We start from the raw sequence: 16,615 nt of genomic DNA, 5'->3' as shown, positions 1-16,615 counted from the left end.
TTTCATTATGGTGTCTAATTGGATGCCATTGGCAGATGGGATTCAAATAAAAACCTTGCCAGACTTTCATAAATAATAATAACAATAATAATACATTCGCCTTTTTCATTATAGTGTCTGACGGGATGTTCTTGGCAGATAGGATTACAAATATATTTTACTGTAGACCAAATCTATTTTGAACTTAAAATGTAGATACATTTTCTGTGAAACCTAAAATTATCATTGTTATTATTGGCCTAATGATTATCACATTGGTATTCTACAACACCATCTTATATTCCCCTCATTGTGTCTACTTATATATTTGTGTTAGACCACTCCTAAAACTTGAAAACATCTGACACTCCAAAATCAAAGTTTTCAGATGATTTTAGGTCTCAGAAAGTGGTCTAATGTCAAGAGGAGTCCATGTTAACCGTTGTATGCCTCCAACCCAAATGAATGAAAACAAGGCCCAGAATAAAATGAGATCCCTATACCACACCCATTCATTTGGGATTCAAGTATACTGTATAAATGGATCTACACAGCAGATGGTTAGGATGTGGACTCATCAGGACTCACCTTTTGGGGTGTGACAACTTCTGACAAACTTTAATTTGTGGGTGAACTATTCCATTAACATGACCAGTTAATAAAGTACAATCATTTCCTGGTGTGACAATCATAACTCATAACACTTTACAGGGATAAATGGTTATGGCATTTAGCAGCAAAACGTGTTCGAACATTTTTGGTTGAGGACTATACTACAGTATAATGGAGGATTTGGTGATTTACATATGCCACCATGTGGACAATTTGAATGCTTCAAGCACAGAGAACTCTATGATGGCTTTTGCACAATAAGCCTACCCTACAGTACGGGACAAGGTTACACTACATCTCTGATTGTAATGTAGACTAGTATCTCTTTAAAATTGCTGTAATATAAAATAATTACATGTAAAAGTTCATTGCAACAAATGGCAAACGAGTAGTTCCCTGAGTATAAAAAAAAACTCTTCAAAATTTTCAAAATTGTTTTTATACTAAATAGGCCTACTGGGATGCAATCATTTTTGGACTAATTTACTTGATATTACAGCACATATTTTTTATGCCAGTTCTGTATTCAGGATATTTATTGAACACACAACAAAAGTAAACATTACATTTGAACATGTATAAAGTCACACTTGTATGATTCTCCCTTATCACACACAGGGATGGTGAATGTTAAAAGTTAATATAGCATTCCACAGATCTAACTATTTAGGCACCAGATTTAAATATTTAATATAAAAGTAGTGATTTTCAAATATGAATGCATACAATATTGGCAAATGTGACCTTGCGTCATACTGGAACATTTCAACCAATACAAAACATTTAGCACAAATCACTGTTTACCAGTTGGTATTTTCAACTAATTTACAATGACTAATGACTCATATACCCAATCAAGCAATGAAATGCCACTAAACATGTAATTATTTTATTCCAAATTTGTTACTGATTTGTTGTTGCTGTGAACTTCAACAAAAAACCGTTGTGAAAAGCATTATTGTAGCTAAATCGAAAGACAGAGATAAGAAACGTTGTTTTTTTACTGAGTTTTATGTTATATAAAAGCCAGTGTCATGTACTCCATATGAATATGCATACAATACACAATCTATAACACTGCAATCTCAGCGAGCGTTTATAAACATCTTCCTGAAAACGAAATGGAACGTAACATGGGATATTCCATGGCTTATAAAGAGTACCACAATTTAAATTAGACAAATTAGACTGAAATTAGAAACATTATACAACAAATTGCAAAAAAGTTGAATTTCTGCAGGAAAACTACTGCATACAATAACAAAATAAAAGTAAGGAAACAGTCAGTACTGGTTCAATTTCACTGCCTCAAAACAGGTGTGGCCTAACCTATGATGGTTAGGGGATGTTATGTCATCTGGATGGAGGGAATCAATGGATGGATATCAAAAGTGTCTATTTCCCAATAGTCAACTTATTGCTGGATACAAGGTTAGAAGAATATACTATTAGGTTACAGTTCATTGCAGTAAGCTTGTGAAATACATCTGTTCATCATATTGGCACTAGGTCCTTTGGTTTCAATGACAAACTATGTCTCAATTGTTTTTGCTACAGTTGTACATTTTTCGAGATGCTTTTGCAACATTCTCTTGCACTTGTTTTTAATTAAAAAAGCAAACAAAAAAAATGTACAAGTGTTAGCCAAATACCAAAAAATAGTTCCCAATAATCATATAGGCCCAAAGAATGGCTTGACTTTGACCCCATGTTTACAGTATGCACAACCAATTGTATAAAGGAGGTCTATTAGTATAAACATTGGATGTTTTTATTCATCATGATAAGGAAGTCTTTCAGTCTGTTTTCCGTCATGTCCGTTAGCTGCTGCCGATCTGTGTTGGTTTCTCCAGCGTCTGTATTTGGATTGACTCTTGCGGTAGGCGAAACGACCAATGTCCACCATGAACACCCAGGATAGCACATACATGGCAACTCCCTCACACTTTATAATGAACCTGGGCCATGGGGAGATGAGCTCGCAGTACAACATCCTTCCGCCAACCACTATGCGCATAAACACAAATAGCACTACAAACAGAACATCCACCGCCTCCCCTGTCAGGCTCTCATAGCGACCCAGCTGTCTCAGGAACCAGCGAGCTTGCAGAAGGGGGTTGGTGATCTCACTGGCAAAGATTACGGCGCATGACTCAATGCCTGATTCCCCCAAGCTCAGGGTCAACAAGATACCCAGGATGCTCATGGTGTGGTGGATCAGCATCACCGGGCCCTCTGTGCGGAAGTACACACACCAGCCCATGTCAAAGATGAAGTAGCCCAGGCTAATGACCATAGCAGTGATCTGAAGGGGGGTGTTCTTTGTGCCTGAAATCAAGATCACAATGTTATTGTAAACACTCTTCATGGTTAGTAACATTGTCATACCCCCATCAAATTATAATAGGCAAGAAACTCTACATGAGAACATTTGGTTATGGATGTAAGCCTTGGTTCTCTGAGTAGATTAACGGGGTCGCCAAAAGACCTATGGAAACTCCTTCCCCTTTAATTCCACAGAGGTGGAGGAAAGACATGAAAAGCTTGGCGATCCGTTCATCTACTCAGAGAACCAAGGCTAAATCCGTAATGTTCTCTTTCGTTTTTGTAAAGGGGCTGCTGTACCAAACAGGTGGTTCAGGCAACAGAGTGGGATACCTCACTCACCATTAAACCTTAGTCTAGATGAGTCCCTGGGAAGTCCTTGTATGTACCACAGCAGGGTTTCCAAAACATGTCCTCAGGCCCACGCCCCCCCCCCCCCCCATTTTTGTTTTAACCCTAAACTGCCAAACCTGATTCAGTTAGTCAAAGGCTTGATGATTAGTTGGCTAATTGAATCAGGTGTGCCAGTTTAGGCGTAAAAATAAAATGTGAAATGTCTGGGGTGGGGCGAGGAAATGGTTGGGAAACCATTTGCAACAGATTATATTAACCCAACAGGGTGGATTAAATGCCAACTGTAGTATACAACTGTAAGCACAAACAAGCTGAACGCTAGAACTTAAAACATGAGGCTTCAATTAGGTGTAACATCACCAAAAGTAAAAGGCCTCTGTATAGAACATCCATCTCACTGATGGTAGATAAGTATGTACAAGGTTCACAGTATGCTCACTTATCTGGGTTGAGAGAGGGTGCTGTGTCCAGAACCACAGACACCACTGATGGTGTGGACATAACATTGAGTCTGGAATACCTTGTGAAAGTAATGGGTGTTGATTCCAGGGAGGCCCCTCTGAACAAGGCCCATTAGGTGGCCGTACCCCTAGTGGAGTGTGCTACAATGCCATCTGGAGTTGGTGTACCTGCTGCAATGTATGATTTTGAATAACACTGCATTGGTAATCCAATGTGCCAGTCTCTGCTTCGAGACAGTGCGACCTTTGGTGTTCTCCCCATAACACACAAAAAGCTGTTCTGTTTGACGAACAGTTCTTGTTGTGGCAAGATGGTCTCTCAATTCCCTAACCGTGCAAAGTGTATGCAACTCACGACGCTCCTGTGAGAAGTGGGGAGGCTGTCATATACACATTCGATGTAGATGGGGACTTCCCTGCAGAAATAAGCTTCTGGAGAAAAGACAAAATGTCAGTAATTGGGCAGGAAGATGGCAATTCTGCATGGGCAATACACCACTTCCTGAACACGTTCCACTTGTTGGAATAGAGTCTTTGTGTAGAGGACCCCCTTACTGCACGTATTGTATCAATTACCAAGGAGGGTACAGCTACAAGGCGGTCACGTTCAGGGGCCACACACACAACTTCACTATGCTGGGTTTGGGGTGAAAAAGCTTGCCATTTGCTTGTGACAGGAGGTCTGCTTGAAGAGGGAGTTGCTCCAGTGTACAGTTTCAAACCCAGGAAGCGCACACAGAGTAGGGACCAGATAACTATTTTCCAAGCTCATTGTTAGTCCCAACTCGGAGGTGATGCGAGACAAGGGATGTGTGTGCCAAGGCTTTGTGACCCTACACATACTAGCCAATCATCTAAGTACTCCAGGACCCCGACTCCTGCTTGGCGAAGGGGTGTTGATGCTGCGCTTATGCAATTTGTGAAAGCGCAAGGGGCAAGCGAGAAACTTGCGGTAGGACCAAGGCTCTGTGTGCTGTTGTGCAGAGTGTACGCGGTCTGCATGTGGTGCATCTCTGCCTTTTCCGAGGCCCTCCACCTATTTGGTATGGCTGAGAGTGTCCTTTCCCCCACTGCTGAGCAGGTGCAGCATGTCTGAGCCTTGTAAGTGGGCCGCTGCTGAGCCAAAAGTCTGGCCAGGTAATATGGGTATATCTAATAGTGGAACTTTCTTTGTCAGGTAGCTTGGGACTGCGCTAACCATAAATGGCGCTGTGCAACACTCAGTGTGGCCAAAGTTTTCCCAACCATCTTAGCATTGCCCTGAAGGCACTGGATGAGCAGATCTGTCACTGTCAACAGTTCTTTCGTGGTCCTAGTGTCGTAGATTGCGGAGAGGTGTGCCTGCAGCTACTCCTGAAAGGAAGCCAGTATCATTGCTGAATTGCCAAGCCTAGCGGCTAGAGAGGTGCTGTCATGTGTCCTGCGTAGGAAGCAATCAAATGCCCTGCATTGTTTGTAAGCCAGCTCTTGGTCTGAACTGTGACAGAGAGAAGCAGGCAGAACAAGTGAAGCAAATTATTTATCCATACGGGGGAAATGGCCAAAACCATTCTTGTCTGCATCATGAACTGTAGCTAAGCGAGTGCATTTGCTTGGCATGGCAGGGGTTCTTTGATTTGGCGTGTTTCCTGTGCATTGGAGCTCACGCACAAAGTCTTTGAACAACAGGAGGCATACCTCAGTCTTTGAAGAACTGAATTCATCAAACTTGAATGTGGACACCATGGCAGAAGGGGCGTGCTCCACATTGAGGTTCCTGCTTGCCCTCTCAAAGATTTCAAAGGATATTTTCTGGTCGACTGTCACTGCCAGTAGCAACGGTCATCAACATTGTTAAAAGGTTTTACTAACAATTCTAATAAATGTAACAGTAGGACAATGGATGAATATACTCCAAACTGTTTGAATCCATCATGTATTGACTCAATTATGGCACATAAAACATTTTACTGGCACAGACAAATAATGAATGGAGAGGGATTTTGTGTTCAATTTGTCAAATTTCACTTTTGTTTTCATAGAATGCACTCATATATATACTACATTTTCGAATGGTATCAGGTATTTATTTTATATTTTGTGTTAAAATAAAGAAAACTATAAGCGCCTAATTTGCATAAATACACTGGGTGTATTGGCATATATTAATACATTAAGATAAAGTGGTAGGCTGCAACCACAAAAATGTCTAGGCCTACCTGCACTCACCTGTGCTGTCTAGACTGCCTCATTCATTACTGTTGTTGTCACATTCGGTTGCATAATTCAACAAGTGAGTCAATAGCAGGATACACCGATTAAAAAAAAAATCAACGCTTGGCTCTATATTACATATATCTATACATACTTTACATTGTTTGTGAGATCAGACATAATATCACTCACTATAAGTCTTCATTTTCAGAAGTTGCTTTCATTTCAGTGCATCTAATCATTATAAAAATTCGAACTTTTTTCAGTTCAACAAAAAATGAAAACCCATCAAAATAACGTTCTCTTTCTTCTCTTCCTTGTGACGCAAGTGTCGAAATGATGTGTTAAATCCAAGATTAAGCTTTAGCGTTCTTATAAATGCAACGGAAAGAGAATGTATTCCATTAAGCCCATTTCAGCCACCTGGGTGTGTTTGACAGGTCCTTACAAGCATTTCCACGTCGTCACGTTAACGGGAAAAAACGTCAGGCACAAGCAAGTGTACGAAAGAGTTGCAGGAGTAAAATGAAAGCAATCAATCCAGGGAAATTTAAGCAACAAGTGGATTTTGCACCCCTCGAACAAAGTAAATTGATGGCTGAAAAATACACATCCTCAGGTGGGCGGGGCATGAGCGTGGCTACTGCCAGGCCGACAGGCTGGGACTGGACGATGCTAGAGCCATGGTGCATACCATCATCATCATCAGAGTGATCATAGTCGGTGGCATAAGACTGGGAAGCTCTTGTGGGCAGTACATCAGTGTCGTCCGATTCAACAACCACACTCTGTTCAGAGGTAGGGGTTGGGTTTGGTACCGGTGGAGGAAGACTGGCCAGGATGTGCTTGAGGGTGGACTCAAATGGTTCCCATGTGGATGCCCATCTCCTTGCGCACCTCCGTATGGCGAGATTTGTGCCCGGGCGAGGATAAGAAATGGTGTTTATTGGGTGGTGGATCACGAGGTGAGTGAGACCTGTCATTTGACCTGGAGTGTTTGAAATAATCTGCAGAGGAAGGTCTACGATCAATGATCTGTGTGGCAGACTCAATCTGATGACAGTCCGGAGGTTCCGCCCACAAAGCTCTCAAGTCGGGATTTTAATACTCTCTGTTTGAATTTCTGACACTGAGTACAACAGCTGCTACACTGTGAAGCCACTTGAGCATGTTCAGCTTCCAAGCAGATGAGTGTGCTCATCTGAGGCTGGGAGACGCTTCTCACACTGTTGACACGGGTGGAATGACATTCTGAGTAGGGCACTGAAGCTGTGTGCAAGGAACGGATGTCACACAATTGGATACACAAGAGAAGTGTGTTCCAAGAAAAAGTCGCTATAATACAAAAATATATGATAAATAGCTTTGTGTCTCGATGTGCCTCAGTGTCTGAATCTGTTCAACATTCGCTCACAAGCATCTCCATGCTCATTTTTAAACTCTCCTTGTCCCAGTCTGTAATCCCCACGTCAAGCTGACCACCATCATTCCTGTTCCCAAGAACTCTAAGGCCACCTGCCACACTGACTTCTGCTCTGTAGCACTAACATCTGTAGTCATGAAATGCATTGAAAGGCTGGTCATGGCACATATTACCTCCATCATCCCAGACACCCTAGACCCACTTCATTTTGCATACTGCCCCAGCAGATCTACAGACCTGGATAAGAAGAATACCTATTTGAGAATGCTGTTCATCGGCTACAGCTCAGAATTCAATACCATAGTGCCCTCCAAGCTAAGGACCCTGATACTGAACACCTCCCTCTGCAACTGGATCCTGGACTTCCTAACGGGCCGAAACAAGTAGGCTACAACACCTCCGCTACGCTGACTCTCAACACGGGGGTCCCACAGGGGTGTGTGCTTAGCCCCCTCCTGTACTCCATGTTTATCCATGACTGTGTGGCCACGCACATCTCCAACTCCATCATCAAGTTTGCTGATGACACGACGTGGTAGGCCTGATCACCAATGGAGATGAGACAGCCTACAGGAAGGAGGTCAGAGAACTGGCTGTGTGTTGCCAGGGCTGTGTGTTGCCAACTGTGTGTTGCCAGGACAACAACCTCTCCCTCAATATCAGCAAGTCCTAGGAGCTGATCATGGACTACAGGAAATGAGGACTAACTCGAAAAGATTCAAGTTTCTCAGTGGCCACATAACTGAGGGCTTAATATGATCTCTTCACACCAGAACAGTTGTGAAGAAGCCCTTAGGAGACTGAAACGATTAGGCATAGCCCCTCAGATCCTCAGGAACTTGTACAGCTGCACCACTGGTTGTACCACTCTCTGGTACGGAAAATGCCCCGCCTGTGACAGGAAGGCCCTACAGAGTTAGTTGAGGACGGTCCAAGTGGTGCCTGAGAAAGACTGTTCTCCATGCTCCTGTCCAGCAGACTCCTAAACAGCTTCTATCCCCTGGCCATAATACTCTAAAATGTCTAACAACTACTGCTCTCCATCTCCCACAGACTGTCCACACTAACTCTATATATGCCCAACCACAGGTCTCTACCAACTCAGACACAACCTATGCTGTGAACAATATGAGGTTGGGTGTCATGGCTTGCTGAAATAGCACGGAATGATCCCTATACCAACTTAACCACCTTTAGAAAAAGGTGTTCTAGAAGCAGCACTCTACATGGAAACGATTACAATGTTTCCATGCAAATAAATAGTGAGCATCTTACCTGGATGTGTGAAGGGCCAAGGTCCTTCCACATAACCTATGTAGGCTGTTATGCAGACTGCCAGGATTCCATGGAACAGTGTGACCAGCCTACAGTTCCACTCAGACCCACGGCTTCCATTGGTGTTACACAGTAGTGTGTAGAGAGTGATCCAGCCTGTAAGGCAGAGGACCACGCCAACAGACAGTGATGTCATCCCTCAGCTAAATACACAAAAACAAGACAAAAACAACTTATTGACCAACAAACACATATAGAAGTTTTAAAAGATTACATAATGCACTTCACTTTCTACCATCACCAAAAATATTAGCTATGCTCAAGATGTGTGTGAGCAAGTCTGATTAACCTACATTTTATGTTCAGGTAATGTTCTGTAAAATGCAGCATAATTACAATATGGAAATACAGTGCCTTCAAAAGGTATTCGCACCCCTCAACTTTTTTCCACATTTTGTTTAGTTACAACGGGGGATTAAAATGGATTTAATTGTGATTTTATTTTTTTTGTCAATGATCTACACAAAATGCTCTAATGTCAAAATGGAAGAAAAAAAATAAAATAAATAATAATAAAAAACATTTATGAAAAATAAAACACTAATATATCTTGATTAGATGTATTCAACCCCCTGAGTCAATACTGTACATGTTAGAATCCCCTTTGGCAGCGATTACAGCTGTGAGTCTTTCTGGGTAAGTATCTAAGAGTTTTCCACATCTGGATTGTGCAACGTTTGCCCATTATTCTTTTCAAAATTCTTCAAGCTCTGCTGATCATTGTTACACAACCATTTTCAGGTCTTACCATAGATTTTCAAGAAGATTTAATTCAAAACTGTAACTCGTTCACTCAGTAACATTCACTGTCTTCTTGGTAAGCAACTTCAGTTTAGATTTGGCCTTGTGTTTTAGATTTTTGTCCTGCTGAAAGGTGAATTCATATCCCAGTGTCTGGTGGAAAACAGACTGAAATAGGTTTTCCTCTAGGATATTGCCTGTTTTTAGCTCCATTAGGTTTCTTTTATATACTGAAAAACTCCCCAGTCCTTAATGGTTACAAGCATACCCATAACATGATGCAGCCACCACCATGCTTGAAAATATGGAGAGATGTACTCAGTAATGTGTTGTATTGGATTTGCTCCAAACATAACACTTTGTATTCAGGATAAAACGTTAATTGCTTTGCCACATTCTTTGCAGTATTACTTTAGTGCCTTGTTACATCAGGATGCATGTTTTGGAATATTTTAGTTTTGTGCAGGCTTCCTTGTTTTCACTCTGTCAATTAGGTTAGTATTGTGGAGTAACAACAACATTTTCTCCCATCGCAGCCATTAAACTCTGTAACTGTTTTAAAGTCACCATTGGCCTCATGGTGAAATCCCTGAGCGGTTTCCTTCCTCTCTGGCAACTGAGTTAGGAAGGACGCCTGTATCTGTGTAGTGACTAGGTGTGTGTTGATACACCATCCAAAGTATAAGTAATAACTTCACCATGCTCAAAGGGATATTAAATATCTGCTTTTTTTCACACATCTACCAAACAGCACCCTTCTTTGCGAGGCATTGGACAACCTCCCTAGTCTTTGTGGTTGAATCTGTGTTTGGAATTCACTGCTAGGCTGAGGGACCTTACAGATAATTGTATGTGTGGGGTTAATGAGGTAGTCATTTAAAAAATCATGTTAAAAACAATTATTGCAAAGAGTGAGTCCATGCAACTTATGTGACTTGTTATGCACATTTTTAATCCTGAACTTATTCAGGCTTGCCATAACAAAGGGGTTGAATACTTACTGACTCAAAACCAGTGGTGTAAATTACTACTTAAGTAGTTTTTTGGGGCATCTATACTTTACTATTTATATTTTTAGCAAATTTTACTTCACTACATTCCTAAAGAAAACAATGTACTTTTTACTCCACACATTTCCCTGACACCCAAAAGTACTCGCTACATTTTGAATGCTTAGCAGGACAGGAAAATGGGTCCAATGAACGCACTTATCAAGAGACGATCATCTCTGGTTATCCCTACTGCTTTTGATCTGGCAGACTCACTAAACACAAATGCTTTGTTTGTAAATTATGTCTGAGTGTTGGAGTGTGCCCCTGGCTATCCATAAATAAAATTGTGCCATCTAGTTTGATTAATAAAAAGCCATTTGAAATTATATATACTTTTACTTATTACTTATTCTTATTAATTATTCACTGTGAATTTATTCCTTGTGTCAATATTTAAAACTTCTTTTTTTTAAGTATTACATTGTGTATCTTAACTCTGCATTGTTGGAAATGGAACCGTAAGTAAGCATTTCACCTGTTGTCTACGAAGCATATGACAAATAGAAATGGATTTGAACAAAATGTGGGAAAAGGACGTGAATACTTTCTGAAGGGACTGTACATTACCTTCCAGTGAACCTGTGTTATAATCCAAAGTGACTGATGAACAGTGTATGTCTAAACTGAGCAGCTTGTTTTTTCTGAACTGAGCACAAAAAAAGTGTAAACTGAATACCAAAGACGACTCCCCAATAATCATACAGACTTAAAGAATGACTTGACTTTCACCCTCCTCTTACACACAACCATGTGTTAGTTAATCATTTGTTAAAGGTATTAGTATAAACATTGGATGTTTATATTAATCTTCTAAAGATCAGGAAGTCTTTCAGTCTGTCTTTCCATCATGTCTGTTAACTGTTTCCAATCTGTGTTGGTCTCGCCAGCGTCTGTATTTGGATTGACTCTTGCGGTAGGCGAAACGACCAATGTCCACCATGAACACCCAGGATAGCACATACATGGCAACTCCCCCACACTTTATAATGAACCTGGGCCGTGTGGAGATGAGCTCGCAGTACAACATCCTTCTGCCAACCACTATGCGCATAAACACAAATAGCACTACAAACAGAACATCCACCGCCTCGCCTGTCAGGCTCTCATAGCATCCCAACTGTCTCAGGAACCAGCGAGCTTGCAAAAGGGGGTTGGTGATCTCACTGCCAAAGAGTACGGCGCAGGACTCGATGCCCGATTCCCCCAAGCTCAGGGTCAACAAGATACCCAGGATGCTCATGGTGTGGTGAGCCAGCATCACCGGGCCCTCTGTGCTGAAGTAAACACACCAGCCCATATCGAAGATGAAGTAGCCCAGGCTAATGACCATAGCAGTGATCTGAAGGGGGGTGTTCTTTGTGCCTGAAATCAAGATCACAACGTTATTGTAAACACCATTCATGGCTAGTAGCATACATACAGTACCAGTCAAAAGTTTGGACACACCTACACATTCAAGTGTTTTTCTTTATTTTTTGTAGAATATTGTAGAATAATATTGAAGACAACAAAACGATGAAATAACACATATGGAACCTTTGACTGGTACTGTACACACATCGAAGTATACTGATCAAGAATCTACATTTAAAAAAAAAACATGTAGCTCCTATACCAACTTTACAGAAAGCTGGTGCAGGAGCAACACTACATGGGATTAGATAGTAAGCATCTTACCTGGATGTGTGAAGGGCCAAGGTCCATCCACATAGCCTATGTATGCTGTTATACAGACTGCAAGGATTCCATGGAGCAGTGTGACCAGCCTACAGTTCCACTCAGAGCCATGGCTGCCACTGGTGCTACACAGTAGGGTGTAGAGAGTGATCCAGCCTGTTAGGCAGAGGACCACGTCGACAGCCAGCGATGTCATCCCTCAGCTAAAAATACAAAAACATAATTGCAATACGGAAATACATTACCTTTCAATGAACCCTTGTTATAATCCAAAGAGACGGATAAACAAGTGTATATCTGAACTGAGCAGCTGTAGTGCTCTGGCCAGTCTGAGATCTGGTGAGGGGGACGTCTCATGTCGTAGGATTGGGAAATGAGACCATGATACAACCTCGTTGGTGAGGAGAAATTTCATGCTTGCTCACTTCGGGGAGTTTCAAAACTAGTCCAAAAGTAATTGTGTCTGGGGCAGTGGGGCAGCACATCCTGGTCTCATAGACAAGACGTAACATAGTAAACTCAAATCCGGGTCACTCAAATCAGTATCACACTGTATGTTACATTTGGTATGCTTACATAAGACAGAAGGTTATTTAAGGCAAAAAACAAGAGGGGGGTAGGTCGGGATGGATGGGTGTATAACGTAAATGTCTTGCAACCCAAAGGTTGCATGTTCAAATCTTATCATAGACAACCTTGTCACTTTTAGCTATCCCTTCCTCTAACCCTTTAACCTAACTCCTAAACTTAACTCTAAACGCTTGACTAGCTAATGTTAGCAACCTAGCTAACGTTAGGCACAACAAATTGGAATTTGTAACATATATGTTTAGCAAATCCATAACATTGTACGTTTAGCTAATTCGTAACATGTACGTATCGCGTAACATATCATACGAAATGGATGATGGACATTCACAAATTAATACTTACCATACTAAATGGAGTCCCGGTTTTACATACTGAATAACACAAAATGCTCTGAGACCAGGTTGCGCTGCAGTGCAGACAGTAGCCATATCTGCCAGCAAACTGTCATAAAGCAAGCTAGAGTACCTATTCATTATTTATACTAGCACCTTTATTATGTACATTATGTTAAAAAAATAAAAATACAATATCCAACTGTAAATGTTTATTATTAATATCATGAATTTGGTGTACTATGTATAGAGCTAGCTATGATTTCCTCTGTTCAGTTGTTTTGACATCAGTGCAGAAGGGGAGAGAGCAGCTAGTTTACTAGTATAGAGTAGAGGTCGACCGATTAATCGGAATGGACGATTAATTAGGGCCGATTTCAAGTTTTCATAACAATCGGAAATCTGTATTTTTGGGCGCCGATTTTGCTGATTTTTACCTTTATTCAACTAGGCAAGTCAGTTAAGAACACATTCTTGTTTTCAATGACGGCCTAGGAATGGTGGGTTAACTGCCTTGTTCAGGGGCAGAACGACAGATTTTCATCTTGTCAGCTCGGGGGATCCATACTTGCAACCTTACAGTTAACTAGTCCAACGCTCTCATCACCTGCCTCTCATTGCACTCCATGAGGAGCCTGCCTGTTACGCGAATGCAGTAGAAGCCAAGGTAAGTTGCTAGCTAGCATTAAACTTAACTTATATATAAAAAAAACAATCAATCATAATCACTAGTTATAACTGGTTAACTAGTTACACATGGTTGATGATATTACTAGTTTATCTAGTGCCCTGCGTTGCATATAATCGATGCAACGCTGGGGGATGATTTTACAAAAGCGCATTTGCTAAAAAAGCACAATCGTTGAACGACTGTACCTAACCATAAACACCAATGCCTTTCTTAAAATCAATACACAGAAGTATATATTTTTAAACCTGCATATTTAGCTGAAAGAAATCCAGGTTAGCAGGCAATATTAACCAGGTGAAATTGTGTCACTTTTCTTGCGTTCATTGCACGCAGAGTCAGGGTATATGCAACAGTTTGGGCAGCCTGGCTTATTGCGAACTAATTAGCCAGAATTCTATGTAATTATGACATTACATTGAAGGTTGTGCAATGTAACAAGAATATTTAGACTTAGGGATGCCACCCGTTAGATAAAATACGGAAAGGTTCCGTAATTCACTGAAAGAATAAACTTCTTGTTTTCGAGATGATAGTTTCCAGATTCTACCATATTAATGACCAAAGGCTTGCATTTCTGTGTGTTATTATGTTATAATTAAGTCTATGATTTGATAGAGCAGTCTGACTGAGCGATGGTAGACACCAGCAGGCTCGTAAGCATTCATTCAAACAGCACTTTCGTGTGTTTTGCCAGCAGCTCTTCGCAAGCACAGCGCTGTTCATGACTTCAAGCCTATCAGCCTAATGGCTGGTTTAACCGATGTGAAATGGCTAGCTAGTTAGCGGGGTGCGCGCTAATAGCGAGGGCCACGGCTTTTGTGGAACGATGGGCAACGCTGCTTCGAGTGTCGATGTGTTCCTGGTTCGAGACCAGGTAGGGGCGAGGAGAGTGACGGAAGCTATACTGTTACACTGGCAATACTTTAGTGCCTATAAGAACATCCAATAGTCAAAAGGTATATGAAATACAAATGGTATAGAGAGAAATAGTCCTATAAATCCTATATTAACTACAACCTAATACCTCTTACCTTGGAATATTGAAGTCTCATGTTAAAACCACCAGCTTTCATATGTTCTCATGTTCTGAGCAAGGAACTCAAACGTTAGCTTTTTTACATGGCACATATTGCACTTTTACTTCTCCAACACTTTGTTTTTGCATTATTTAAACCAAATTGAACATGTTTATTTATTTGAGGCTAAATAGATTTTTATTTATTAAGTTAAAATAAGTGTTCATTCAGTATTGTTGTAATTGTCATTATTACAAAGAAATAAAATAAAAATCGGCCGCTTAAATCGGTACCGACTTTTTTTGGTCCTCCAATAATCGGTATTGGTGTTGAAAAATCATAATCGGTAGACCTCTAGTATAGAGTACCACAGTATGAGTCATAATAGCCATAAAACTGAGCTGTCAAACAGGGAAATGGTTCCAATCATATTTCCACTATTCATTTTTCCCATAAGCGATTTTAGAAACACTTAAACTAAGGGCTGTGTTTCGTGTAGGCTTACCCTGGCGTGACATTTTGATAACCTTGTAAATCTCTCTAAGACATTGTGACTTTTATCAATGTATTAGCCTGTATTTATCCCCCAAAAATGAAATGCTATCATAAAGAACTACAAATGCAATGATCTTGACGAGTCTGGCAAATCGAGGCAAAGGAAATAATCTCTGGATGAAATATCTAATGTTAGTTAAATGTAGTAATTAATAAATTGGATACATTCTTTAAATGGAGAATTTTGTGAACTGTCTTGTGCACGTTTTGAAAAGACACAATACCCGTTTGCAAAGATGATATTTAAGAGCTTGCAGGGACTTGTAGTTTTGCATGTCTACTTTGAAGCGAACTAGCATTTTCAAATCAGAGTAAATGGAGCTGGATATATATTTTTTTTAAGTCACTCGTCAGAGAGAGATTTACATGGTTACCAAAACGTCACGCCAGGGTAAGCCTACACGAAACACAGCCCTTATTTTAAGTGTTTCTAAAATACCCTGTGAAAAATTTATGGTGGAAAAAACGATTGGAACCATTTCCCCGTTTGACCACTATGCTTTAGGGGTTTTATGACAGCTCCACTGTAGGGCTCTATAGCGAATATAGAAAATAACACTGTCAATATAGCTCCAGACTGAGCCATTTATAAAGATGCGAATATTTGAGCTAAAAACACATTTAAAAAGGGAATAAAAATGAAGCCAGATAAGCTGTCTAGACAAGTTTCCTAAGGCAGGCTAGAAGACAGCAAGCTAGATGGACAAGAGCTTGGCTCCTCAAGCTATCAAATGTTGGCAAAGCGAAATAACTATTTTGTAACATCACCTTATTTCTGCACCGCTTGCACGTTCATGTCGGTGACATCTCTAGTCTCTTTGTGGCCAGCATGGTCCCTCGGGTGACAATCACTTCATCTTCGGTTCTTTGTGTCCATTACGTTACTCGGCTCAGCAAAAAAACAAAACAATTGAGTCTCGAGTATCTAATCTCAATAGCCAACTCCCCCACCTTGCAGTGTCAGCAAATGGTGCTGCAGATAGCTACCCAACCCTCAACGAAATTAGTGAATTAGTTTAACACTCAGACAAAAACAAAATATAATTACTGCTAGCCTGGTTCCCGAATGTAGGAGTAGCTTTACGGTGGTCGGGTGGTGTCTACTTGTCAACTACAATGGGGTTGTGGCGCCATCCGCTGGTAATATGTGATTTTTTTCCATCAGTACGTGGAGGTGAAAAGGTGGGATGCAGGTATAATACGCCTTCTGCAGAAATGCTCTCTCTGGTACAGGTGGGGAACATGAAAGCTTCACGAAAATGGATACTGTACCTGGCG

At 40.9% G+C, this 16,615-nt stretch overlaps 2 protein-coding genes across 3 annotated transcripts; both read right to left on the bottom strand.

Annotated features, from left to right (window-relative positions):
• Positions 1-1,109: 1,109 nt before the first annotated feature.
• Positions 1,110-16,441, bottom strand: LOC135552530 (TLC domain-containing protein 5-like). Of its 2 annotated transcripts, none has more exons than XM_064984206.1 (3): positions 16,386-16,441; positions 8,623-8,825; positions 1,110-2,919 (listed from the first exon to the last, which is right to left on the bottom strand). In XM_064984206.1, exons 2-3 carry the CDS (start codon positions 8,816-8,818, stop codon positions 2,363-2,365), a joined length of 753 nt encoding a protein of 250 aa, XP_064840278.1. In that variant the 5' UTR covers positions 8,819-8,825; positions 16,386-16,441; the 3' UTR covers positions 1,110-2,362. The 2 variants fall into 2 exon arrangements, with proteins under 2 accessions (XP_064840278.1, XP_064840279.1); XM_064984207.1 differs by lacking the exon at positions 16,386-16,441 and adding an exon at positions 11,043-11,123.
• On the bottom strand, positions 11,305-16,436 carry LOC135552531 (TLC domain-containing protein 5-like). The gene is made up of 3 exons (XM_064984208.1): positions 16,106-16,436; positions 12,153-12,355; positions 11,305-11,837 (listed from the first exon to the last, which is right to left on the bottom strand). Exons 2-3 carry the CDS (start codon positions 12,346-12,348, stop codon positions 11,305-11,307), a joined length of 729 nt encoding a protein of 242 aa, XP_064840280.1. The 5' UTR covers positions 12,349-12,355; positions 16,106-16,436.
• Positions 16,442-16,615: the final 174 nt, after the last annotated feature.

Source organism: Oncorhynchus masou, chromosome 13 (assembly GCF_036934945.1).
Source record: "Oncorhynchus masou masou isolate Uvic2021 chromosome 13, UVic_Omas_1.1, whole genome shotgun sequence".
Lineage (NCBI taxonomy): Eukaryota > Metazoa > Chordata > Actinopteri > Salmoniformes > Salmonidae > Oncorhynchus > Oncorhynchus masou.
Note: the sequence above shows the minus strand (reverse complement) of the source record. Positions and strands in the feature narration are given on the sequence as shown.

Coding starts and splice junctions, on each gene's coding strand:
- LOC135552530 (XM_064984206.1), bottom strand. CDS start 8,818: ATGACATCACTGTCTGTTGGCGTGGTCCTCTGCCTTACAGGCTGGATC. Junction 2,920..8,622: donor TTGGCCCTTCACACATCCAG/GTAAGATGCTCA, acceptor TCTTGATTTCAG/GCACAAAGAACACCCCCCTT.
- LOC135552531 (XM_064984208.1), bottom strand. CDS start 12,348: ATGACATCGCTGGCTGTCGACGTGGTCCTCTGCCTAACAGGCTGGATC. Junction 11,838..12,152: donor TTGGCCCTTCACACATCCAG/GTAAGATGCTTA, acceptor TCTTGATTTCAG/GCACAAAGAACACCCCCCTT.